Genomic DNA, 25,514 nt, shown 5'->3' with positions numbered 1-25,514 from the left:
GTGACATGGGTGGGGGTGGGGCCTCTGCTCAGAACCTTCCAGTCACAGTGTTCTAGCTCTTGTCCCATTGTGTCAGCCTCACGCTGGCAGAATACTGGGCGTAGGACACCGGACCAGCCAAAGAGCAATTATGCAATGGGGCACAACAGGGACACAGAGGTTAGGGGACTGCCCACACCGAGGGCGCAGGGCTGGTTCCACACTGGGAGTATGGTGGGTGAAGGACTGGGTACCGGGACCACACACAGTGAGGACAAGTGGGACAAAGGACTGGGCTTGGGCAGCACACCCGAAAGGAGGGTATTAGACCAGGTGGGCGGTTGCACGCTCCATTTCGTAGATGGGCAAACAGAGGGTCCAGGAGGCATGGGACCCTTCTGGCCCACCAGCCCAGGCCCAGTTGAGCCTGGCAGCCATAGAAAACAGGCTCGGTTTGGGAACCGCCCCCATAGCCGAAGCCTGGGTCTGGAAGTTCTGACTGGGGTGGGGTCAGACCTTCCTCCCGCCCCCAGCTATGAGCCCTGGGCCTCTTCCCTCTTGTCCCCCAGGGCTATTTTCTCAGGCCTCAGTCTTTCTACCCAGGAAACAGGTCTGTGGAGAATGCGGCTGTAGTCTTGTCCTCTGAAACGGTGTATTTTCACCAAAGTTAAAAATAGTGCTTACGGATGGCCATGGGGTGTGAAGTGATGTGACCAGGGACCAAGGCTAGCTTGGTGCTTCATCTGTACCTTCCTGGGCAAAGCCTGACTCAGCCACGGCTCAGGCCCCCAGGGCCCCTTCCCGTTCCCCAGATGCCGCTTTTGATGAAGAAGGGGGACAGAGGTCTCTGGACGGATTATGGTCCAGGAAGGTGGCATGGCCCAAGGCTCTGTGGCCTGCGCATGCGTGCATTCACACACACACACACACACACAGGCTTGCTGAACACTATATTCACCTCAGTAATCTCTGTCCCCGAGCATACTGCTTTTTTTTGTTTGTTTAATCTGGTTTTGTTTTTCCCCGTGACAGAGATGCTAGTAGCAGCCTGTTGTGCTTGTGGGAGGGCTGGAGTGGGGGGCGGGGAGGGAGGCCCTGAAAATCACTGCCTGGCCATCCCTAAGCCATCCCCCCACCTCCTGGGGAAGGAGGCATAACCCTTTCTGCCAGGGCTGAGGTCCTCTGCGACAAACTGACCTGAGAAGGGTGTGGCCCACGAAGGAAGGACCAGAGAAGGCAGTCTGGAGCAGAGACGGCTTTTCCCACCTGGGATGCAAACACCCCTGATGGCAAAAGAGAACACCGACTGCTATGGACTGGGCGCTTTCTCTGCACCTGGGAGTGCTGAGCATCGCGAGCCAGCCTCACAGCAATTCAGTGAGAGCCGGGTGCTGTCATCCTTATTTTACAGACGAGGCAACCAAGGCACAGGGAGGAGAGAGAGACTGCAGAGGTTGCAGCTAGTGAGTTGTAGAGCGGAATCCGAGGCCAGGCCACCAAGCTCTGGACCCACACTTCTGTAACTTCCAGTGCCACCACTGGGTGCCATGCCCAGGGCCAGGCGGGCATGGACTCTGCTGGAAGAGAACCAACATGCCTCCCTTCCGAGCTCTGCAGCCTCAATCCCTCGCCTTCCGAGCTCTGCAGCCTCAATCCCTCGATACTCAAGCTATATCCCACTTGGCCCTGCTGCTTTTCCCGGTAGCTTAGCAGGCAGCTCAGGCCTGGGAGGGGGCATTTTCCTGGCGGGCACTAAGCCAGTGCCTCCCAGGAACCTGGCGGTGCTGAGTAGGGGCTAGTTACTTACCCTGTGGGACCAGGCTGAGTCTTTTGTACTCACAATTCTTGGCTGATCAAAGCCCACTCGGCTTCATCCAGCTAAGGGGAGGGGCAGTGGGGCAGTCAGAGAAGCTCTCAGGCTGGGCCCCTTCTACCCAGCCCCTCTTGGGGATCAGGCAGGGACATTGCCCCTGTACCCCTCCCCCCAACATGTTTTTAAATAGTCTCTCACCAGGAAGAAGGGCATCCAATTCTATTTCTGATTCTGGAAAGTGAGGAGGGCCAACATGTTGCCATGGCAACCTGGAGAGCCCCTCCCCCCCAGCTGAGCCCATTCCCCAGGCTGAGGGCTGTCTGGGATGAAGGGGCCAAGAAGCAACAGGGAGGAGCTCAGTCTGAGGGGAAGGCCATACCGAGACTCCTCTGTGAGGGCAGGTTTCAGCGCTGCCTCTCTTCACACTTCACCTGACCCGCTCCAGGCTGGCTCGGAGAGTTGGGGGAGCCCCAAACCCTGGGGAGAGGGTCAGACTCCAGGAGATGGGGACAGTCGGCTCACTCTGAGAAACCCTCCTTCCTCACGGATCAGGCTGGAATCCTCCTACCCAGGAGGTTCTGGGGACAGTAGGCAGGAAAGGCCCCGTGAGCAGCCAAGTTCCCCAGACCTGGTTTTTCAACACAGACGTGTCTTGGGTTTGGTGGTGTTCCCAGGGGTCAGCTCATCAAGTCCCTGGCCCTGCACTCTTCCAGGTGACCTGCCTTCCCCACCCTGCACTCTGGGAAGACTCTAGACATCTTTAAAAAAATCTAGGATCAAAAGGAGCCTTAGGGGGACTTTCCTGGTGGTCCAGGGACTAAGACTCTGCACTCCCTGTTGCAAAGGCCCTGAGTTCGATCCCTGGTCAGGGTACTAGATCCCACATGCTGCAACTAAAAAGCCCATGTTCCTCAACTAAGACCTGGTGCAGCCAAATAAATAAATAAAATAAAATATGTAAAACAGAAGTCTTAAGGGGCTCCCAGTGCAGCCAACCACTTGCTAATGGAGTGAAAAGCAATGCAGCAGCTCATCCCTGCCTACTGTCCAGGGGCTCAGACACCAGCCCTGTGTCCCAGAGGCTGCACATGGGTAGCACTTAGATCTGTGGAGGGAGGGCACTCCAGGCAGGAACACAGCCCAGGCAAAGGCAGGCTTCTGAAAAGCCCCCTGAAAGGACCTTGTTATCAACCCTCTCTGGGTGGGTCCTGATGGGAAACCAAAGCCCCCCCAGGAGGAAGGCTGTATCTGCCGCCTCTCAGCTCTATACCCAGCACTCTGCGTTTTCCTCTCCTCCCTGTGAACTCTAACTTCCTGCTTCCCTGGAAGTCTCTTCTGGCCGGGGTGCACCCATTCCATGGATCTGGCACCTTCTCCCTGCCCCATTCCCTGCCTGATCCCAAACAATGGCAGTTATGGTGCAGGAAAGCCCAGCCCAGAGGAAGCTATGGCGGGATGAGGGGTGATAATACCCCTCACCTGGGATGTGAAAGGCAGAATCCAAGAGTGAGGGAAGACAGGTCTTTTGAGCTCTAAGGCGCAGGAAAATTTAAATAACAGATGTTTAAACAACCTTCCCTGCAAGCCATGGTGCAGTGACCCCTCTGCTGTGATGTGTTACAGCTTAAAAATAGCCCACAATGAACCGCTCTGAGCTCCAATTGACTCAAGCTTACGTAACTCTGCGTGAAAGATGGCCAGCCGCACCAGCCACAAGGGAGGGCAACAGCACAGCCACCCTGACTGCTGTCCACAGCTGGCTGAGGGGCTGCGGCCAGCTCCCCCCACCACTTCCCTGGGAGCAGCCCCCCATCCAGCCAGGAGTCGGGAGGGAGGAGGAGGGAGTCCTTGCTGCCAGAAGCAGGGCCTCAAGACTAGCGAGAAGAGACCTCCCACCACACCTGCGATGGGGATGTGAGGAGGGCTGCCTTCCCGCCCAGTCCCTGTGGAGGGTGGGGGAGACTTTAAGAACAGATGGCTGGGTCAAAGAGAGCAGGACAGGAGCCCATGGGGGCAGAGTGATGGGGCAGCCCAAAGAATTCCTTTCCCCCTTTGAAGAGGGGGCTCCCCAGCTCAGAGAGACATGTCAGCAGGACCGATGGCTGGCTGAAGCTGTCACTACCGTGTAGCCCAGAGGAACTACAGAGGAGCCTTGGGGGGACTCTCCTGGTGGTCCACAGACTAAGACTCCACACTCCCTGATGCAAAGGCCCTGAGTTCGATCCCTGGTCAGGGAATTAGATCCCACATGCTGCAGCTAAAGAGCCCCTGTATCAAAACTAAGACCTGGTGCAGCCAAATAAATAAATAAAATAAAGTATGTTAAAAAAAAGTCTTAAAGGGTTCCCAGTGCAGACAACCACTTGCTAATGGAGTGAAAAGTAATGCCTGGTTCCCCAGAAGCTCATCCCTGCCTACTGTCCAGGGGCTCAGACACCAGCTCTGTGTCCCAGAGGCTGCACACGGTAGCACTTAGATCTGTGGAGGGAGGGTACTCCAGGCAGGAGCACAGCTCAGACACGTGGGCTGTGTGCCTCTGGGGGCCTCTAAGTCTCCATGGTCCTGGCTGCACTGGAATCGGCGGGGGTGGGGGGTGGGGAAGGGGGCGGTGGGAGTTGGGGGACTTGTGGCACGAGGAAGGGAGATCTGGCTTCAGAGCTAATTGAATCCTGCAATCTTGGCCACCAGCTGCTTTTGAGTCCCCTGTCTTCCCTGATGCATTCCCAGATCCCAGCTGCCCAGTCTAAGATCACAAGTTTGCGAGTGGCTAAACCAATATGAAGGGGAATGAGAGAGAAGGCAAGGATGCCCCTGGATCTCATGCTCCATCTGCCTCTGCCTGTGCAGAGCCCCAGGGATTCAGCAATGTCCCTCCGCTCCCACCATCTGAGCTCAGAATAGCAACCATCACAGGACAGGCCCCACGAGCTCAAGCTCCCACAGAGCAACAATGAGACTGATGAGGGCCAAACCCAAGGACCCTCCCGCCACCTGCACGGCACAGGCTGGCTGTCAGGACCATTAATACCTCTGCTTCCCTTCCACGGTCCCAGCTCCTGGATGGGTGGAGCTGAAGTTGTGGGCAAATGGGTAGCCGCGGAGGGACAGGAGCTGGTGCTAGGTTCTCTTGGCATCTAGGCTCATTGGGCTAAAAACTCCGACTGGAATGAACCCCCAAAAGAATGGAGAGAGAGACTAAGGCTCAGCTGGCTCCCAGTGCCGGATGGGGAATGCTGGGGGTGGTTCAAGTCATCGCCCCTCCTCCAGGCTGGAGTAGCTCCACCTTTGAGCTGACTGGACTCTCACACAGACAGAGCAGAGGCTGTGGGTGAAGAGATGCTCGGTTCCCGGGTCTTCACGGAGGAGAGTTCTCCAGCCCAGCGTGGAGTGATAGGTGTTTTTCACCAGGGCCTGGCAGATGCCAGATTAGCGCTCGGTTATCGATTCTCAGGGCTGCTTCTCTCCAGGCAGAGGCACTAAGTGTGAAAGATGCATGCTGGGTCTTCCTGAGCCTCAGACCCTCCCAGCAGCACCCACGGCCCCCCAACCCCACCCAGCCCTGGAGGAGGGGCGGGTCTCCTACAGCTGCAGGGAGTTAGTTCATGCAGTGGCATCAGAGGTGGACCCAGGGCCTCATGGGCTGCACCAAGGGAATGACCGATGAAGTCATTGTCCCAGAAAGGTCTCAGGGTTTGAAATGGGGTTGTGTCTGGAGCCCTCAGGGGCGACCCCTAGAGAGCCTTTGGATCCCTGTGGAAATTCTCTGAAAGGCTGGGGCTTTGGCATAAGGGGAATCCCAGACCAGACTCCTGGTCCATCAAAGCAGGTCGGTCTACCCCATGTCTGCCCTCCAGGTGCCAGACGACACTGACACCAATGGGCAATCAGGAGGGTGTGAGTCATCTGCTGCTTCCTCAGCCCCAGCTCCCAGCCTGGCCTCCCTCCAGCCTCTCTTGGCACCTGCCGGCCCCCAGCCCCACTGAGCTGCAATGGAGGGAGATGAGGCAGATGAGCTGACACCCACTCCCCACAGCTCATGATGGGAAGACTGGACTTCCAAAGCCGTGGGAGAAACCTGCACTCATCCCATCCAGCCCCAGTGACAGGCCCGGGGCCCACCAGGGCCACCAGCAATTTCCCTCTTGCTCCGGCCCCTACTCAGTCCTCCCCCAAGGGAAAAGCAAAAAACAAACAAATAAATAAGGGAAAGGCAACCCAGACTTCATGAGCCCTGGAAGCCACTCAAAGCTCCTGTTCTGCTCAGCCCATGGTGGGCAGCTAGGACTAACCCCTCCTTTCTTCCCTGGTGGCCCAGGCAGGAACTGGAAACCCTGAAGCAGTTCCATCTTCAGTCACTCCAGATGAACGTAGGACTATCAAATGGCTCTGAGAACAGAGTTCAGAGCTTGGGGGCTTCAGTGTGAGGGAGAGGCAGTGCAGTTGTGTCAAGCACCTGCTAAGTGTGTCCCCTCCCTGGAGAATCCTGGCCCTGGAGGCCCTTGGCCCAGAAACAGGCCCGAAGCCCCATATTCTGGCTACACGGGAAACTGACACACGCTGAGCGTCTTCCATCTCCCTTCTCTCCTCCATAAGCTTCCCTCCCATCCAGAGAATCCCCTTTCTCTCTGAGTCTCTCTCTTACACATATATAAATATATATATATATTTGGCTGCACCGGGTCTTAGTTGCAACACGTGGACTCTTTAGTTGCAGCATGCAGGATCTTTAGTTGCAGCATGCAGGATCTTTAGTTGAGACATGCAAACTCTTAGTTGTGGCATGTGGAATCTAATCCCTGACCAGGGATTGAACCTGGGAGCATGGAGTCTTAGCCACTGAAGCACCAGGGAAGTTCCCTGAGACCCTTTCTTATCCTTTTCTTTTCTGGGCTCATGATAAGACCATGGTCCCTAAGCTGCAGAGACCCAGTGGGGAAGGAGCCTCAGTCTAACTTCAGTGAAGCCTCTGAGCCTTGTCCTCACTTCCCACCCAGCTCCAAGCCTGGGGTCACCCTTAGATCCCCAGGATGAGATTAGGGCACAGGGACTACCAGGCGGAGGGATGGAGACAGTCCTTTCCAACTGGTACGGGGACCACAGCTGTGGGAGGGTTCCAGGACCATTCCACTCACTTCTCTCCCAGCCTCAGGGGTGACACAGGCAAGGAAGGAGCCCAGAGGTCCCTGGCAGAGTGTGCAAGGCTACAACCTCCTCCTCTGTGCCTGCACTCTTGGGCATTAGGGGTGAGGTGGTAAATGGGCAGACGGAGCCCATCTCTACTCCTCTGTAGCTTCTAGAGCTCTGATCTTCAGACCCTTGCGCTAGAGCTTGAGTCTCAATTTAAGCTTTACCTACCTGTCCTCAGAGTCCTTCAGGTTCCCATATGTGGGCCTCCTCTGACCTGAGGTGACAGAGTGGGCAATAGATGGGTAGAAAACAGCTAGGCAGCTCCAGTCCCAAGGAGACCCCTCCTCTGCTTACCAGGGGGCTCTTGCCCTAAACCCAGGGTTCCATGCATGACAGGCCAGAGAGCTGGCGACTCAAAGGGGCAGGAGCATACTTCCCTTAGGGTGAGTCAGGGTCCCCCAACTGATGAGAGAGAGGCCATGGGAAGCCTGAGCAAGAGGGAGGACCCACCACGGCACAGGTCCAGGGCCCAGTCACCCTGGTTGCCCAGGTGTCCACACCAAACAGGGCCCAGTGGCCCCCTCAGCCTTAAGGGCATGGGGGAGCAGCAGTCCAAGGAGGAAGATGCTCTCCTCCGGTGGAGCTGCCCTTCTAGTGGCTATTGTACTGTGGCCTTGACGAGTATAAATAGCCTGAGCCGTCTGCACCTCGAAGCTGGTGCCTTGAAAGTGTGGAGCTGAGGCCTTGCTGCAGGCTCATCTCTCTCAAGGCTGCAAGAGCAATGCTGGCATGATTGGGGGAGAGGGGGACAAGTCTCCATGCCTTAACAGTGGGTGGGGGCAGGCAGTTAGGGAAAAGGTGCAGGTGGAGCAGGGAGCCCTGGAGAGGGGCTAGGGCCTGGGCAATGGGATGGGAGGACTGGGCAACAGCAGAAGGCATCGTGGCTGCTGCATGTCTGGGTTTTCAACCCACCCCTCTTGGGTTCCATCTGAAAGTCCCCAGGGCCCTGTATTCTAGATGTGGGCCTGGCTTGCCCTTCCTGTTCTCTGGAGCCTTCTTGCTGACCCAACCCCTTTCCAGCCTCAGGGCCTTTGCATGGGCTGTTCACTCTGCCAAAACTCTCTTTCCTCAACCATTTCTGGCGCAGTTACCATCTGACAACATCCCAGCAAAAATGTCACCTCCTGGGGTGGCCTCCCTTACCTCCCTCTTCATCTATCTAGGGCTGTCTTCCATTCCCTCAGAGCAGCCTGTCTTTTCCTTTCATAGCATTTACCACAAAGTGTACTTAAATATTCATTTGTTCATTTACTGATTTAAGGGCCAGTGGTCACCCCTGAGTCCCCTGTGCCCAGCAGCCAGGCACACAGCAGACACCTCATAAATACTGCATCAAGGATCCCCGCACTGGGTCCTCCTGAGGAGCGAGAGACCAATATGCCTTGCAGTCCTCCTATGCCCCTGAAGGTGAAGGGACCGGGACACGGCAGAGGCCAGCCCAGAGGCAGCTTGGGGTAACTGCCACCGCTATGCAGGTCCAAGCCCCAAGGCCCGCCTGGGGCTGAGGTCACGTGGGTCTCGGTGGCTCTGAGAGGGGCCGGGGCCGCCCTGGGCTCCTGTGCACTGTTGGGGATGGTGACTGTTCCAAGGGCATGATTGCCTTGTCAGGGGCACCAGGGCCCACGTTCACGTAGGCCACGGGCAGCTGCACGTAGTGGTCCCCTCGCAGCGCAGCCACCACGAGTGCCACTTCCCCTGCTAGCTCGCCGAAGGTGGGTCGTGCCATGGGGTCCGCCACCCAGCAGTGCTGCATCACAGTGTACCTACCGGGGAGAGGAAAACATTAGGGGCACGGTGCACCCCCACCCCGAGCTTCTGGGCTATCCACTTGCGCTTAGCCCCCTGGCAGGCCACAGCGTACGACATGGCTGATGCCTTGCCTCACCCAATTACAGGGAAGCTCTTATTATAACTGCCTGCCTTCCCACCCTGGCAGAGGTCGAATTGCCTCAGGGGTTGAGAGGCTGGACTCCTGTGTCCTGTGACCTGGGCTTTGTGATCTCAACAAGTTTCTTAACCTCTCTGTGCCTCTGGATCCTTCTCTGATCACAGGGCTTTTGGGGTATAAAATGAGAAGACTCCTGTGAAGTTCCGAGCGTAGGGCCCAGCTCACAAGCTATTGCACTTATCATCAGGTCTTCTAGGAAGGAAGCCCAGGTCTGAGGAAATGGGGATTCAAAGCACTAAGATTGTGGGGCAACTCATTGGCATCATATGGGCTTTCCTGGTGGCTCAGGTGGTAAAGATTCTGTCTGCAATGCGGGAGACCTGGGTTCGATCCCTGGGTCAGGAAGATACCCTGGAGAAGAGAATGGCAACCTACTCCAGTATTCTTGCATGGAGAATTTTATGGACGGAGGAGCCTGGCGGGCTACAGTCCACAGGGTTGCAAAGAGCCGGACTCGACTGAGCAACTAGCACTTTCACTTTTCTTTCACTTTCCTTTCACTTTCTTTGGCACCATGGATCCCAAGCAGTTTCTTTGTGTTTGTCTGATGGGTCCTAACACATGCCCCTTTATCTTGGAAATGTCATCCCTGCCCTAAATGATACTAAAAGTGCCCTACACATGATAATCTCGTATAATTCTGAGAACTCTGAGGGTGGTACTGTGATCACTCTAACTCTGCAGATGAGGAAACTGAAGCCCAGAGACAAGGGACTTCCCTGGTCTAGAGGATACTGGCATGGCCCCCTTCATTCTCCCTGTGGTTGCTGATGGCTCTTGACTGAGGTGCCCTCTAGGAATTGCCCTAGGTAGAAAAGAAATGCCTCCTCCAGGCTCACATGCCTTCCTCCTGGACAGCTGTAAGCAGTGACTGATGTATGGTGCAAAGACCTGGGCCCCTGGGTCTCAATTTCAGAAAACTCTGAAGGGCCACCCCAATTCCAGAGATCCCGGGGGATGGACAGCAGCCTCTTTTACATCTGCATCACAGCTCTACTTCTCTGCCTCCCTAGTCCTGCTTCCCTTGCCCCCAACCTAGGAATCAACCACCTGCATATGTGTAAATCTCCATCTCAGAGTCTGTTTCAGGGAGCCTGACCCAGAGGCAGAAGTTAATTTCCCTGACTTTGAAGCAGATGCATCAGTGAAATAAATATGAAAAGCAAAAGCAAGGCAGGCAGGGCTGTGAGGAAGGGTTACTCATACCCTTCTGGAACACAAGCTGAGCAAGACAGGAATCATTAGCCACCTTTACCTGTGACCTGGTTCTTCCCGTTCTAACCTCAAAGACCTGAGCATGGCTAAGGCATGCGAGCTGCTCATGAAGCTGAACCACCCGACAGGCACTGATGAAACACAGCTGCCGCCATGCCTCTGGGAACAGGGAATCTGAAACTATATCCAATGAAAAACAATTTCTGATCTGGAGATGTGGAGGGGGCTTAGTGTGGGAGCTAATGGAACCTTTCCTTGAGGTTAAGTAAGTGGAAGCGATAGAAAACAGCCCCCCTTGCTGGGGATTGTGGGGAGAGGAGTGCTGGGAAATGAAATCACTGGCCTCAACCAATGATTAGGAATGCTGTTACCATGGCAACCATGATCTCCTTCTAGCACCAAGCCTTGATGCTGGCGGAACCAGTCCACAGATGAGGAAACTGAGGCCCAGAGAGGGTCCCTTTCTAGGTCAACCTGAGAATGAGTCAAAAAGCCAGGCAAGAACTCTGTCTCCAGCCCCCTCCTCACCTTCTTGTCTCTAGTCCCAGCTCCCTCCCCGTTACCATGTCCATATACTCACAGAGAATCTGGGCAATACTCAGGCTGGGGTAGGCGCCGACCCTGGGCCAGGAAGTGAGTAAGGTCAAAAGGGTCGATGTGGGGGTATGGAGGGGCACCCCGTGTCAGCAGCTCCCATAACAGCACACCATACGACCACTGTGGGAGGGGACAGGTGAAGGGACTCAACTCTTAGCTCAAATCTGGGGACAGGTGGACCCCTCCAGGTCTGCTCCCTCCCAGAGCCTGCTAGCTGGAAATGAGGGGCTCCACCCCCAAATCGGAATTGTTCTTCTATACCTCACAAGCATCTTCGCTCTGTCCCCTCTCCGAGCCTGCCCAGAGTTGGGGCTTGGCAAGGCCTGGATTGCCTGTGAGAGCCACCTCTTGCCCTGATACCTGCCCAGAGATGGGCAAATGGTCTATGGGCACCACCCAACACAGGGTTCCCTGGGTTCATCAACATCCAGAGTTGAATGGGCAAGAACGAGTGTTGTCTGAGGCTGGGTGGACTCTGGGGCAGGTGGGGCCTCACCACGTCAGACTTGGTGGTGAATCTGTAGGTCTGCAGACTCTCCAGCGCCATCCACTTGACAGGCAAGCGAGCGTGGCGGTGCTGCTGGACACTGTAGTACTCCTTGTCCAGGACATCACGGGCCAGACCAAAGTCAGCCACCTTGACCGTGAATGACTCATCCAGCCTGGGAGGGGAGGATCACACTCAGGACTGGTCCCCACCAGGCCCAAACCCATCTATCTCAGGCCCTCACAGGGTTTCTGAGCTACAGCATCCAACCCAAGCCTGCGCTGGGCAGACAGAAAAATGGAGGGCCAGAAAGAGAAGGACATGTCCCAGGCTATATAGCAAGAAATGGAGCGTGGGCCTTCCCTGGGGGCGCCTTCAGCTGCACGCCCCAGCGCTCCGCCCCCTGGCTTCTCTCTGGCCACTCACATGCAGTTCCGAGCAGCCAGATCCCGGTGCACAAACTTCTGCTCGGCCAAGTACTCCATGCCATGGGCCACCTGCAGGCCGAAGCTGATGAGGTCCTTTACTGTGGGATTCTGGGGGTGGGTGGGAAGCACAGGTGGGCCAGTAGGTGAGGGCGAGCAGCTCCATGCCCAGCTGCTGCCCAAGCCCCCCCCCTCACCTATCCACCCCCCAGAACCCAGAGTCAGCTAAGCACCGACTGACCCGCTGGGGTGAGCGGATGAACTGCAGCAGGTCTCCGTGGCGCATGTAGGGCAGCAGCACGCGGGGCAGCCCTTCCGGGGGCAGCACAATGCCAATGAGAGCCAGCACATTCGGGTGGTGCAGACGGCGCATGAGCAGCCCCTCGCGCAGGAAGGCCTCCACCTCCTGCACCTCTGTGATGCCTGCAAGGAGGCTGGAGTCAGGCCCAGGGCGGGGAACCCCTTGATAAGGGTCAGATGGGGAAACGGAGGAAACAAAAGTCTCCCGCTCAGGGTCACAGAGCCGAGTGGTAGCACAGCAGGGACGAGGATCCTCCCAGCCTCTGTTCCACTTACGACTCAGTGACTTGATGGCACAGTGGATTCGATTCTGGGCCTCATCTGTGTATTCTCCATGATAGACAACTCCAAAATGGCCTGATGAGGGAGAGATGGTGAGAGGGGCCCCAGGGCCCAGAGCACACACCACTTCCACCCGCCGGCAACCAGACCTCAGAACTCCAACTCGTGATGGCAGAGCCTGCAGCCCTCCCATACCCTCTTAATCTGCACCAGAACCCACTGAAGACAGAGTTCCTATTTCACAGATGAGCAAATGGAGGCTCAGAGTCCTGCCCAACTGTTCCTCGAGCCCATGTCATCTCAGGACTCCATCTCTCCCCCGCTCCACCTGGTCTGGCACTCATACCTTTGCCAATGACTCGGTCAGCGTGGGTGACCACCCTTTCATGGGGAATCAGTACATCCTTGACCTCAGCCAGGAGCACAGAGTCCAGGTCCCCAAGCTGGATGGATCCTTTCCGCAGCAATGGGACACGGGACCCATCCCCGCTGTCTGAGGAGGATATTCTGTGGACCTGAGTGGAAGAATCCTGGCCAGTGGTAGGAGGGGCTGTGGAGGAAGAGAGGGAATGAGGGGCTGGTGGAGCAGACAGTATGGTCCCACCTTCTAGCACCTCCAGCATCTCACCAAGGCCATTTCTGTAATCCGAGCCTGAGCGGAGCAGAGGCAGAGGCATGGCTCCAGGGGTCCGGTCCAGGGAGGCCAAGTCTTCCAGGTTTGAAGAAAGAACTGTGGACAAATGCCTGCTAGTAGCCAGCCACTCCAAGGTCCTAGAGGCTGACCCAGAGCCAGGAGGTGTGGGCAGACCCCAAGGCCTGGACAGAGAGGATATAGGGGCTTGGAGACGTCATAGTTTGGGGGTGAGGGCTGGGTCAGCTTGGCAGTGGAGGGCTCACCTAGCTGCTTCCTCCAGCGGTAACTGAAGACCAGTATGGCAGCCAGCACAGCCACAAGCAGAAGCAGAGCCAGGAGGACACCAAGGAGCGTGCTCTGGGAGACCCCTTCCAGACCTGGCCGCACTACCTTGCCCAGGGTGTAGCACCCACCATCCACGCAGACCTGAGGGGCATTAGGTGGTAGCTCAGGCCCAGCCTGTAGACGCCCCCCCGACCCGTGTCTCCTGAGGAGGGCCAACAGAGCTGCCTACCTGCAGTGGAGCACCGTCCTTGCCAAGTGGCAGGGAGGGGGGCAGGGGGCAGACGACCACATCCCCCCGCAGCTCGTGCTGGCAGCTCTTGCCACTCACAGTCACATTCACAGCCACGCAGTCAGCCACAGTGCCCAGTCCGATGTACTGCAGAGACAGCCACGGGGGCTGGCCAGTGCCCGCACCCCCCCCCACGCTCCTTCGGCGAGGCTGCAGCCCTACCCCCTCCACTGTCCTCACCCCTCATCCCCCACACTTACCTCAAACTTAATGGCGTGCTCCTCAGGCTTCAGGGGGGCCAGGTCCTTGCTGGGTGGGTGGGGTGGAGGCAGGAAGCGAAAGCCAGGCAGTGTGTAGCCAGGAGCTCCATCCCCACGGACACTCAGGTTCCCAGTCACCCACCCTCGGCGGCCTCGGACCACGTATTCGGGCAGGCGGCACCTGTGTTGCTCCGGGAGCTGCCCCTCACACTGTGGGGCCCAGGTGAGAGCGGTAAGCTCCGGTATCCTACCTTCAGCCACCCCGGGCCCCTGAACCCAGCGTGGGCTGGAGCTGGAACTCAGGGGACTGGTGTGGCCTTCCTCCCTCCTGGCAAGTGCCCACTCAGCAGCTGCCAGCGCCCGCTCACCCTGTTCTCCACTGCCCTGACCCCATCATGGAATGACAGCGTGAGGTGCCATGCTGAAGTCAGATGCTGGCCGCGGATGGTGACGTGGGAACCACTGTGGAGGAGAGCGGGGTGGTGGGCCTCGGGGTGCTCTCTGAGGCTGGATCCCTCATCCTTCAGAGACCAGAATGGGCGAGGAGGTGACACTTACGTATAGCCACATTTGGGGCTGATGCCCAGGACGATGGGGTCTTCCCGGTAGTGGAAGTTCCAAGAGCCAGGCACCTCGGCGCCCCCTACCTGCAGGCGAATGGGAACGCTGGCAGTAGCGGCCCCAGGGGGCGTGGTGCATAAAAGCTGCCCCTCGCTGACCCTGCAGAACAGGGGGGATTGGGCTCAGGGGCACCTTCCAAGTGATGGCCAGGCCCAGCTCCTCCAGGGGCCAACAGACCCCTCCCAGTTTCTCTGTCGGTCATCTCCCCGATCTGCCCAAACTCCATGGTCTGTTTGAAGACAGGGTGGTCCCAGTAAGGCCTCCAAGAAGTCAGGGAGGAACAGGGACCCCATAGCGCTGGCTGCAGTCAATGGACACTATAATGGGCTCTCTCACCACCCCCAAACCACCTCGGGGCTGGAGGGAGCAACAGACACTTCTTCCTGGACCGTTCCCTCCACTGAGTGACTGAGCCCTCCTCCCCTGCCCTGTCGCGGATCCAAGCCCTACCTGCTGAGGGTTCCCCTATGTGGGACCCTGTTGCCTCCCTTCCCCTTCCCACTGGCTCTTACTGTTTCAGTGGGCACTCAGTCCCATTGACCAGCACAGTCTGGCTGGTGCCAATAGACAGGCCTCGGCCTTCAAGGGTGAGGCAGGTACCTCCTGCCCGAGGGCCAAAGAAGGGTCGGACTGCTGTCAGCACTGGCTCCTAAGAGGGCATGGAGATGGCTTAGCTTGGAATAGGAGGCCCTCCCCTCCAAACCCTTCCCTGCCCGAACTGCCCACCTGCCCAAGGACACATACAAGGCAAGGTGACCTCACCATGAAAGAGAAGCCTCCTAGCATGGAGGTACCTTCTACCCGGAAGTGCCTGCCCAGTGGCATATTGGTCACAGTGAGGCTGACGTTGGCAGGCCCGGCTACCTGTGTGCTCAAGGGCTCCAGCTCACACTCAAAATCCTCTATGAAGTCCTTCCGGGGCAGTCGGCTGGGACATCAAGGGAACTCAAGGTCGGCTGGGGGGGTGGGTCACACAGGCCTACTGGCCTGCCCACCACAAATCACAGGTCTCCTCTGAGCTTAAAGATAGCATCTATCTACCCATGCCTCAATCCTGGGTCAACAGGAACTGTCGGTGCAGGGACTAGTTTGGCCATAACTCAACAGACAGATAAGGCACATGCAGGCTCAGAAAGGAATAGGGGTGTCACCCCAGACACAAATCAAGCAGAGCCACCGCAGCTTACCCCATGCAAGCTGAGGACAGGATCTCACAGCAAAGGGGCTGCTTGGTTTACGTGCATCAGGGACAGAAACAGCAGGGACCAGGTCATACCTGAGGTCTGAGTTGCCTTTAGGTAACAGTCGGCAGGGACTTCGACCCACAGTGACCTGATGGGTGCCTTCAGGCACCAGACCAGGAGGGTACAGGTAGAAGTTGGAGCCACATAGGGTCAGCCTTGTGCTGCCCCTTAGGGGTCCACTGCGGGGATAGAACTGAAAGGGGGAGGAGAACATAGCCTGAGTCCCTCTATGGGTCAGGACTCTCAGCCCTGTCTGCTTCCCCCTAAGTTTTCTGCCATACTCCTTGCCTGCCACACTCCAGTCACCCTAGGTCATGCTTGCGTGCTGGATGCTAAGTTGCTTCGGTCATGTCTGACTCTGTGTGACCCTATGGACTATAGCCTACCAGGCTCTGCTGTTCATGGGATTCTCCAGGCAAGAATATTGGAGTGGGTTGCCACGCTCTTCTACAGGGGCTCTTCCCGACCCAGGGACTGAACCCCCATCTCTTGCATTGGCAGGTGGGTTCCTTACCGCTAGCGCCACCTGGGAATCCCTTCACTTTAGGTCAGCAGTCCCTAGCCTTTATGGCACCAGGGACTGGTTTCACGGGAGACAGTTTTTCCACGGACCAGGAAGAGGAGAGATGGTTTCGGGATGATTCAAGCACATTGTATTTATTATGTACTTTGTTTATAATCTAATGCTGCAGCTGATCTAACAGGAGGTACTGATCTGCAGCCTGGAGGTTGGGGACCCCTGCTCTAGGTCACATGTTAGTCGCCACTCAATACTATTCTGTCTCAAAGTCTTTGAATGTGCCCTCTTTGTAGCTACTTAGGACATCCCAGATCTGAGGAAGATCATGGTTAAGACCTGCTGACTCCCACCCCAGGTCCAGCAGGTCCCATCCCTTAACTGTGCCCTGCCAGGCAAGCCATACCTCAGTAAGCACGGGTGGGCAATAGTCCTGTTGCCAGGAGCCAGGACACTCCTTCTGCCGGCCACACATGCCCCCACACCATCCACAGCCCATGAAACTCTGTGCCCGCAGGCAGCGCCCACAGGTGAGGAAGTGGTGGCAGCCAGGGCCCCGGATCGGTACCTGGAAGACCTGGAACAGACAGGTATCTCAGGGGTGGCTGAAGGGGAAGGCTAAGCCCCCTAGAACCCCTGGTTCCACTGTAAATCAGGGTGGTGAGACCGGTGTGTCAGTGCCTCCCTGGATTCGAGCAGGAGCCTGTGCTCCCAACAGCCCAGCCCCGGGCCCTACCCTGCCCACCTTACCTGGTCCCCAGAGGCAAAGAGCAGGTGGTCCCCAAGGCGTCTGACATCCCGATGCACGGGCTGCCCATTGCTGCCCAGTGAGAAGTTGGACATGTACAGCAAGTAGTTGAGAGACCTGGCCAGCTCCACCTGGGACAGGTTGGCCATGAGCAAAATGGGGACAGGGATCCAGGGACGAGGGACCACAGAGACAAGGGACCCACCTGCAGGATGCGCCCGTCGGCTGTGCCCATGTGGGCCACTGTGACGTTGTCGAGGCGCGTCACGTACAGTGCCGTAACCTCCACTGGTCCCAACAGCCCGTTGAATAGGTCCACCCGTAAGAGGCTGCTGCTGACGAGCAGAGGGAAGTGGCGGCAGCTGATATTGGGGCTGGAGGCCCCCAGACCAGGCTGGGGAAGGTCAAAGAAGGAGTCAGGGCTCATCTCCATGCACCGAACCCTTCGGGCCTCTGTCAGGGACCACAGTGGCCTAAACTCCCACCCCTCACCTGGCCTGGCTGGAGAAGGCCCCAGACCTGCCAGGCACCCCACCTTCCACCATGGGGCTCTCAGATGTAGCCAGGCCAGGGAAAAAGGCCGAGGCCAGAAGGCTGGCTCCCCCGCCCGGCGCCTAGCCCTTCCCTGCCACAGCCATTCTGATAACGTGTTATGGAACCTTCCAGATACAACCCCATTCTGTTCTCACTACCACGCTGTGGAGTTGGCTTCTCTCATCACTCCCATTTTACAGATAAGGAAACGGGCTCAGAGAGGTCTGCCCACCTGTCAAAGGCCTTGTCACCTCCCAGGAGAGGAGCTGGGTTGATAGTCTTGAGTTCCTGACCAGAGTCTTCTCCTGCCCCCTGCTGGTCCTGCCCCATATTTCAACAAACCCTGTCAGCTCTTTAGGCTTCAATGTCTCCACCTGCTTAAGGAGCTGAACTCTGAGATTAATTGGGTGGCACGGGCTCGGTAACACGGTCTTTCTCCCTGAGACGCCAAAGATCTTCCAGCACCTCCAGCCACTACCTGTATCTCCTTCGAGGTACAGGAGAGATAAACCAGGGCCTGAAGGCCTGGGTGCCAGGAGACACTAATTTCTCTCCTGTTTTTAACAGGAAGGTGTTTGGAGGACACCCAGTGCCCCAGGTCAGGGTTGTAGAAGTTTCTGGGAAACCAGAAGTGAAGGTATGGATGCAAGGGTATTGGAGGTGGATGCAAGGTACAGGCAAGGCTCTGTAGCCCTCGTAACTTGGGACCCTCCCTTGCCAGCCCTAAGGGTCCTCCTCCTGATAGGAGGCCCTTATCTGACAATGTGTGCTTAACCCAGTCCTGAGACCTCAGCACTGATTGTAAGTCTTAGAGCAAGACCTCAGCATAGAGCTGGGTCCTGAAACTCCTCACACTGGATCTGGGTGGGTGGGGACTAGGAGTCTGTCCCAACTGGAGATGAGTAAAAGTCCTGATCCTAGCAGGAAGCCAGCCAGGTGTTTTCTGTATGACTCAGGGACAGGTGGGGCTGTGCGCTGGAAAAGAGGCCCTACCCTAGTCAGAGGCCCTACCCTGCCTGTGTGCCCCTGGGCTCCAGGGCCTTAGCTCTGGATTCCTAGGCTTGTCTGGGGGTCCCAGCCTCCTGAAAACACTGAAGTGTCCAATACCCCACCTGAACCCATGGAGGGCAGGGACCAGCTCTGAGGCCCTCAGGCTTCATGAGGGCAGCCACAAGGAACACAGAGTGGCTTTCCTCCTAGAGGCTGTGTGCCCAGTCACTGGTCAAACACAGGACAGGCTGGTTCACACACTGCCTGGGGGCCTGGCCAGACTGTGGGTAGGGCTGGAGATTCGCCCTTTCGAGCCTTGTACTGCCAAGCAGGGCCGGGTGTCTTCTGATCTCCTGACCCCTAGCCAAGTCAGAGAGAGGTCCTGATTCCCCAGAGAGAAGGAGAGGAGGGCAATGAGGGTTCCCTAAGCCCAGACTAGGGATTCCCACCCCTAGGGCCTCCTCAACCCAGATGGAGTCAGCTGAAGGAGGAGGCTGAAGATCTCCCCACCTTCATTGTGTGTAAACTCTCCTCCTGCCACTGGGGCATCAATCAGAGCAAAAGGAGACAGCGAAGAATGTTACAGCAAGGCCAGAGCCACAGGACAGATAACGACTCTGAGACCAGTGACTATGGGTTAGTTCCCTGAAAGGCCACTTGTCCAAGGCCATTCCTTCATTCATTCACCCATTTTTCTTGTTTTAATCTCTTATAAGTAGGGTGGGACTGTTTCAGTGGCCTCAAGAAGTCAGGGTTTTTTTAGGTTTGTCCTCAGGGAAAAAGCATTTTAAGGACCAACCTCTTAGTCTCTGTTCTAGCTCCCTAACACCATGGCTGAAGGGAACCTGAGCAGGGTCTGCCGGGAGGAGCACCTTAGTTCAGCTTAGGCTGGGAGACCTCCTTCCTGGGATGAGAAGGGCCCCAAGTATGGTGAAAGAAAGCCTGGGACTCCTGCATGGTGAACCAATCCAGGCAGGCCTTTCCTCATAAGCAGATGTTTATAGTTGCTTGCATAAGACCAGGGTGAGTTTCCTGGAATCCACTAGAGCCAGGCCGCCTTCCCACTATGTCCTGATTCCTCTCCCCGTCACCCCATGGAGAGCAATCAGTGATGAGTGGGTCCATAAAGCCTAGGGCAGGCAGGCTGCCTGACAAGCAACCAACTTTCAAGGCCCAGAAGGATCTATGGAACAGGGGTGGAGGGGGGCATTCTCTGACAACTCCTGCCCCACCCTCTTGGGAAAGCAGAGCAAAACAAGCACTCCCACAGGGAAAACGAAACTGTTGGTGAGTAGATGTGAGTCTGGGTGAATTTGTGAGTATCTGCCTGTGGATTGGGGGTGAGGGGCTACTTTTTGTGTGTGTCCTTAAGTGTATAAACTGGGGGAAGGTAGAAAGGGACAACCACCATTGTACCCAGAGTTTGGAAGTATGCCTGGCAGAGAGACAGTTATGATGCAATCCAATTTTCCCATAACCAGGAAAATTACCCAAAAAAGCAAGAGGCCATGGTAAGTGAGAGGGTGAAGCAGGAAAAAGGTTTAGCAACAGGATCTAGCCTGGCCAGGAGATGAGATTTCAGTATGGGGTTTGACTGACCCCCTAAGAAACTGGGTGGAAGAGAAAGCTTCTCCCCACCTGCCTTCCCCCTCCTAGACCCTCTCAGCCATGGATGGGAAGTGAACACACACTGCTCACAAGTGAGAGCCGCTTCCTTCTGCTTACCGCATCTGGGCAAAAACTGGGCAACTGGAAGAAGTCCAGCCCTCGCCGGAGGCCAGGGGGGACCGGAGGCTCACAACAGCGCTCTACGCCCTGCTCGATGAGAGTGTCCAGCAGGTGGACAGGGAACGCACAGACCACAGAGTTGGGATCTGCACCTGGGCTGCTGTCTCTGCTAGCCGAGAAGACACCGAAGAGCACTTCCTGCCCCTCAGGGATGCTCAGCTCAGCGGCTAGGTGGCCGCCCACTGGAGCAGCGTGGGCCGCCCGCAGCACCGGGTAGGGTTGCCCGCCCTCATGGGCCGCACGTCGCCGACGTTTAGGGGCGAAATGGCAGTCGAGGACCAGCTCTCGGTAGTCTCCCAGGTCGGTCTCGACAGCGCTGAGCCGTGCCAGGCGCGTGTGCAAGGCGCCAGGAGCAGCTGCCACGTCGGCGGGCTGTACCGTCAGGAAATAGACGAAGGCTCCGGCGTGGAAACTGTACACATATTCGATGCGGTAGGAATCGAGGTGCTGGGGCAGCACCGAGAGCGCTGCGAAGCCTGCTGCGAATCCTGAACCGTCGGCCTTGAGCCGCCGGATGGACACCGAGAGCGGGCTGAAGCTGGCGGCCACCGCCGAGTCCAGTGACGATGCCACGTACAAATAGGATGCCTGGCCCTGCTCAACCACAGTCACGAGGGTGCCCAGAGGGCTGGCTACACAGTCAGGACAGTCCTCTGGCCGATTGTGCTCTGAGAAAAGGCAGACCGGTGGCGCCAGGTGCAGGGCTGTCCCGCCCGGCTCTAGCTCATGGAGGAAGCAGCGGCCACGAAGGCTGGAGCCACAGCTGATCAGTGCGGGAAGCGCGGGTTCCAACACCAGAACCTGCGTATCTGTGTCTCCGGGCGGGCCGTGAGGGCCTGGGCCACAGGCCTCACACGTCTGGCAGCCAGGGGCCCCAGCAGGGCCGGTGGCCAGGCTCTCAACTGGCTGCAGATCAGGTCCAAGCACATGCAGGCGATTGCGTGTGGCCACGAACACCGCACTCCCTTCCCTGCCGCCCTCGTAGGTTGCAACGGCTTGTACCGGACCGCCGGCGGAGAAGCTGGGCACCGAGTACTCCACTGCAAAGTCGCGGGAAGCAGCATACGGGATGCGCGGGCACTGCCAGGACCCGCCAGTCTCGGGCACCGCCGGCAGCGTCGGCAGCAGCAGCAGCAGTAAGAGGAAAGGCTGGAACAGCGGCGGGTGGAGCTCCATCGAGGCCCAGGTAGGGCCCTGTGGAGGTTCCCGCAGACCCAGGCCTGGTTGGGAGCAGACTCGAAGTCTGGGTTGGGACCCGCGTCGAGGGTCGATCCGGGGAGCCCTGGGGCAGCTGACCCCACAAGGACTCCTGAGAGGCCCACAGCCCTCTCCTGCAGTCAGCGTCCGAGCGCCTGGAGCGGGCGGGCACACATAGACAGAGAGGCCGCCTCACCTGTTGCTCTTGTTGCGGCTCCCAACCGGAGATTAGAGCAAAGTCTGTCGGAGCTACCCCGGCAGGCGGACAGGACCAGGGCGTGGGGGCGGAGCTGTGGGCGGGGCCTGCTGGTTGGCTGGCTGGCCTAGCCCAGCCCCTCTGCCTAGCCGACTTTCCCCGCCCTCAGAAGCCTGGGTCCTACACCTAGGCTTGGACCCTTTTTTCTCAGTGGCCTGTGGGTGAGTGGGTGTAGGGTGGCCCGGAGAGACGTTTAGTAGATCTGAGCTGTTCTGTCCCGCCCCCTGACGATCGACTGGGCGGAAGTGGGAGGGGTTGCCCCAGTACGTTTGAGGACCATTTGGTATCCTTCTCTCGGCTCCAGGATACAGCAACATCCTCAGACACTCGTTCCTGGTCAGGGCCCAGGGGACCCTCCTTGTGGGGACCAGAAGCCAGGAATGTGTGGAGAACCACAGGGGAGGTGTGAGGAGACCCCAGGAGTGGCACTACCCTCTGTGAAAGTGTTATTCAGTCATGTCCAACTCTATGACTGTAGCCCACCAGGATTCTCTGTCTGTGGGATTCTCCAGGCAAGTATACTGGAGTGGGTTGCCATTCCCTTCTGGGACTATCCCTCTGTGGACCTGCTCTGGGCTGACTGTGACAGGATGGCGATCAGAGGCTACTGCCTTGCATCCGGCCTGCCCAGGGCAGTGGGAGTTATAAGATGGGGCCCACCCTGTTGGCTGGATCTTAGAGTCAGAGGAGAAGCAACTTACATGGAGGCCCAACCCTAGCTCTGCCCTGTCTACCACTGCCTCAGTAGGTGGCAGCTGCAGGGATGGGGTCAACAGAACACAAGTGCTGGCCTTCCTTCCTGGTTCTGCTCCAGCACCTCCCCGATATGCAGGAGACATGGGCTTTGGCTTTCAGGGCACCTCTAACCTGTTCTGTTAGCCTTGCTGGGCCTCAGGCTTTCAGTCTCCAAAATGAGGTGATTGCCCAGAGTTCTCTCTCCAGGCTGTGATTTTGTGCAGGGTGGGAGTAAGGGAGTCAACCCAGGTCTGCTCTTGCCATCTCTCAGCATCTGCCCTTTGGGAACTACACCCCCCAACACTGGAGTGTCCTGGGGGACATCTTTAGCCTGATATCCCCCTCAGCCAGGTGCACCTGGGCCCTGGAGAGAGGGAAAGCTTCACTGAGTGACCCTAGGTTGAGTTCTGAGTGAACTGTGAGTCCCAGAGATTTGGAGGGTAAGGAGTGCGGGTGAGGAGAGGAGACAGCCCAACAAGATTCAGCCTGGCCCTACGAGAACCTCCTCCACTCATCTCCAGCCTATACTCCTAGTTCCTCCTTCCAGGAACACATTTTCCCCTTCCTTCTCTTGCAACGTATGTGGCATCTCCTCCAGGAAGCCTACCTGATCTGGGTGGGGCCAAGTCCATTTTGTGGGTGCCATACACCCTGTGCTACACCCACCCCAAAACAGTTCACTCTGAATAACTTACACCCCCCTTCACCGATTCCTAATTCGGGACTTCCCTACCCCTCCAGGCTGGAGCTCCTGGAGCAACTGGGGGGAGGTGGGGAAGAGCACAGGGTGGCCACACCCAGTGCTGGAAGCATACTGCACCTGAGGCAACATAAAAGGCACTCCCTTCTCTAACCTGAATTGCCCGGAAATGAATAGACACCTTCAGAAATTATGGCACCATTCCTATATTCCACAGTCAACGTGTCTAAAAGGTAGTCAAGCGGGACAAAACTGAAATAAAATGTTCCCTGCCTGGCACCGAGGCATGGGTTCTTGGGACCTCCATCCTGGCTCAGGATATTGGGAGAGACTTCTAGGAATTGGGAATAAATTTCAAGGGCCTTCCCTGGTCACCTGTTTGGGAGTGGGGAGTGGGTGTGCAGTAGTCAACAGTTGGTTCTCTGCTGCCATCATGCGGCCAAGCTGTTGACTGCCTCCAGGCTGGCATCTCCTCTCAGGTAGCCTAGACTTTGGACAGCAGCCCTGGTTTTGGATAGAGTGCCCTTTCCTCCCTCCTCATCTGCTTGGTCTGTGGGAGGGGAGCAAGCAAGCAATGTCGGGGAAGTCAGCTAATGGGGCCTTGCAGTGCTGAGAACAAGTGCTTTTCTCAAGGTGAATTCACAAGGCCCGGCCAAGGTTCAGCTTAAGTACCTACCCCACTGCCCTTGAAAAGAGTGTTAGCCACTTTGCCCTCTGGGCTCTCACTTCCCTGTGAATGCTACCACAGAGAACTTATGCCAGACTCCTTTTCCAATCCAAAGATCATCCTGGTGGTGGCAGAGGGATCTCTCTAACCACAAAATATCCAGATCACTCTGCAGCTTAAAAATTTTCAATGACTCCCCATTGCCTGAATTTTCCCTGGAGTTTGAGAACCCTGGGCCTTAAAGACTCCTCCAGCTTCACTGTAACCCAATGAACCTGTCATATAAGTTTCTTTACTATATCTAATTGTGGCTCTCTCTTCCCACCTCCACCCAGAATAGGTGCTGAACTGCAAGGAGCTGGGAGCCCTACAGAGATCAGGGCAGCCAGCAGGGACACTGGGGGGCTGGCCACTGACCCAAAAGAACACCAGTAGCTGTCAGAGACAGGTAGCCTGGCATCACCTTGGCCCCAGAGACGAGTTTGGTGCCCTGGCCAAAATTCAGGGAAGTAATAAAAACAGGAAACAGGTAAAAAAGAGATGCAGGACATGTGCAGTGTGAGTGGCAGCCACTAAGCCTCTGGCTGCTCCACAGGTGCTTCGGGGTCTGGGCAGGTAGCCTGCTGCCTAATCCATTCTAGTATGATCTGGGGTGAGGCCAAGGGGTGGGCCCAAGGGGAAGGGCTATGCTGCCTTTTCCTGGGACAGTAAGTGAATCATTCCAGTGCATCCTTGGCCCATGCCACCCACACAGACACATTCTCTAGCATGGGTTGGTTTTAGTGGCACAGTGTCTTGGTCCGGCACTCAGACTGCATGAGGGTGATTCACTCTATAGTCTGAAGACCATATTCCGTGGACACTATTCTCCCATAAGTATTTCTGAGGTCTTCTGCTTCCCTGGCCAATGAGATGGTTAAGCTATGACCTAACTGGGAGAGCCTCCAGCAGGAAGGTAGAGGCTTTCTGCACTGTGCCTTGGGCTCTGTCCAGAAAAGTTCTCATGGTTGAGTGAATGGGGCTGGGCCTTCACTTCTGAGCCTCCTGGGATGTTCATGGTGACCCATGTAGGCTGGGCCATGCCAGGCATCAGGGTGACTGAAGAGGGCATCGGCTGTTCTTCTTAGGGCAGGATCCACTCCTATCCCAGAGGTCAGCTGGGTCTTCTTTCAGGTTCTCCAGCTTACTCATGAGGCCATCCTAAGGAATGTGCTGGCTGGAAGTAGGGGAGCTGAGGTGGACAGCCTTCATGAGGGAGCCTAAGCTGGGACAGTTTTCCCAGAGGCCTACAGCTGCAGCGAGGCTGGACTCTGACTTTGCCTGTGCTTAACACTAGGTCACCTCACCAAGGGCTCCCAGCCATGCCAGGGCTCAGACCCTCCCCCCTTGGCTGTACCTGTCTCACTCAGCGCAGCCCCTGCTGAACAACAGCAGCCCCTTAAGCAGAGTGTCAGCCAGGGCTCCCAGGTGGTTGGGTAGTCTTTGGGGGCACACAACTGGGGATCCCACCAAGGAGTGACAGGGGACACACCAGGGGCTCAGACTGGGGTGGGGGTGGGGCTTCGCAGGGGGTTTGGGGGAAGGCCCTTGGGGTCCCAGAGAACTCTTTACATGTGGCAGGACTCCAGCTGAATGAAAACAGCCCAGCCCAGGGGCAGACTCTGAGCGCATGTGATGCTGTGCAAAGGAGGGGAAAGAGAGGCTCAAATGTGCATGTGCTAAAGCAACTGTATGCCAATAAAATTTTTTAAAAATAATAAAATCAAATAAAATCATAAGAGAATTCTATTTAAAAATGTGCATGTGCCCCTGTACATGGGGAAGCACGGGCAGGGCTTAGGGAGGAGGAGCCAGGGTTTGTATGTGAGTGAGAGAG

The 25,514-nt window shown here is 57.0% G+C and overlaps 1 protein-coding gene across 3 annotated transcripts; it reads right to left on the bottom strand.

The window, feature by feature from the left end:
• Positions 1-8,207: 8,207 nt before the first annotated feature.
• Positions 8,208-25,187, bottom strand: MST1R (macrophage stimulating 1 receptor). Of its 3 annotated transcripts, XM_006053283.4 has the most exons (20): positions 20,021-25,186; positions 16,977-17,165; positions 16,774-16,902; positions 16,430-16,600; positions 15,539-15,699; positions 15,025-15,190; positions 14,775-14,911; positions 14,200-14,361; positions 14,010-14,103; positions 13,642-13,851; positions 13,382-13,528; positions 13,131-13,293; positions 12,862-12,963; positions 12,580-12,783; positions 12,228-12,308; positions 11,893-12,074; positions 11,653-11,762; positions 11,236-11,401; positions 10,723-10,859; positions 8,208-8,742 (listed from the first exon to the last, which is right to left on the bottom strand). In XM_006053283.4, exons 1-20 carry the CDS (start codon positions 21,257-21,259, stop codon positions 8,487-8,489), a joined length of 4,206 nt encoding a protein of 1,401 aa, XP_006053345.4. In that variant the 5' UTR covers positions 21,260-25,186; the 3' UTR covers positions 8,208-8,486. The 3 variants fall into 3 exon arrangements, with proteins under 3 accessions (XP_006053345.4, XP_044789515.2, XP_044789516.2); XM_044933580.2 differs by lacking the exon at positions 16,774-16,902 and having other exon boundaries at positions 20,021-25,187; XM_044933581.2 differs by lacking the exons at positions 14,775-14,911; positions 15,025-15,190.
• Positions 25,188-25,514: the final 327 nt, after the last annotated feature.

This window comes from Bubalus bubalis, chromosome 21, assembly GCF_019923935.1.
Source record: "Bubalus bubalis isolate 160015118507 breed Murrah chromosome 21, NDDB_SH_1, whole genome shotgun sequence".
Lineage (NCBI taxonomy): Eukaryota > Metazoa > Chordata > Mammalia > Artiodactyla > Bovidae > Bubalus > Bubalus bubalis.
Note: the sequence above shows the minus strand (reverse complement) of the source record. Positions and strands in the feature narration are given on the sequence as shown.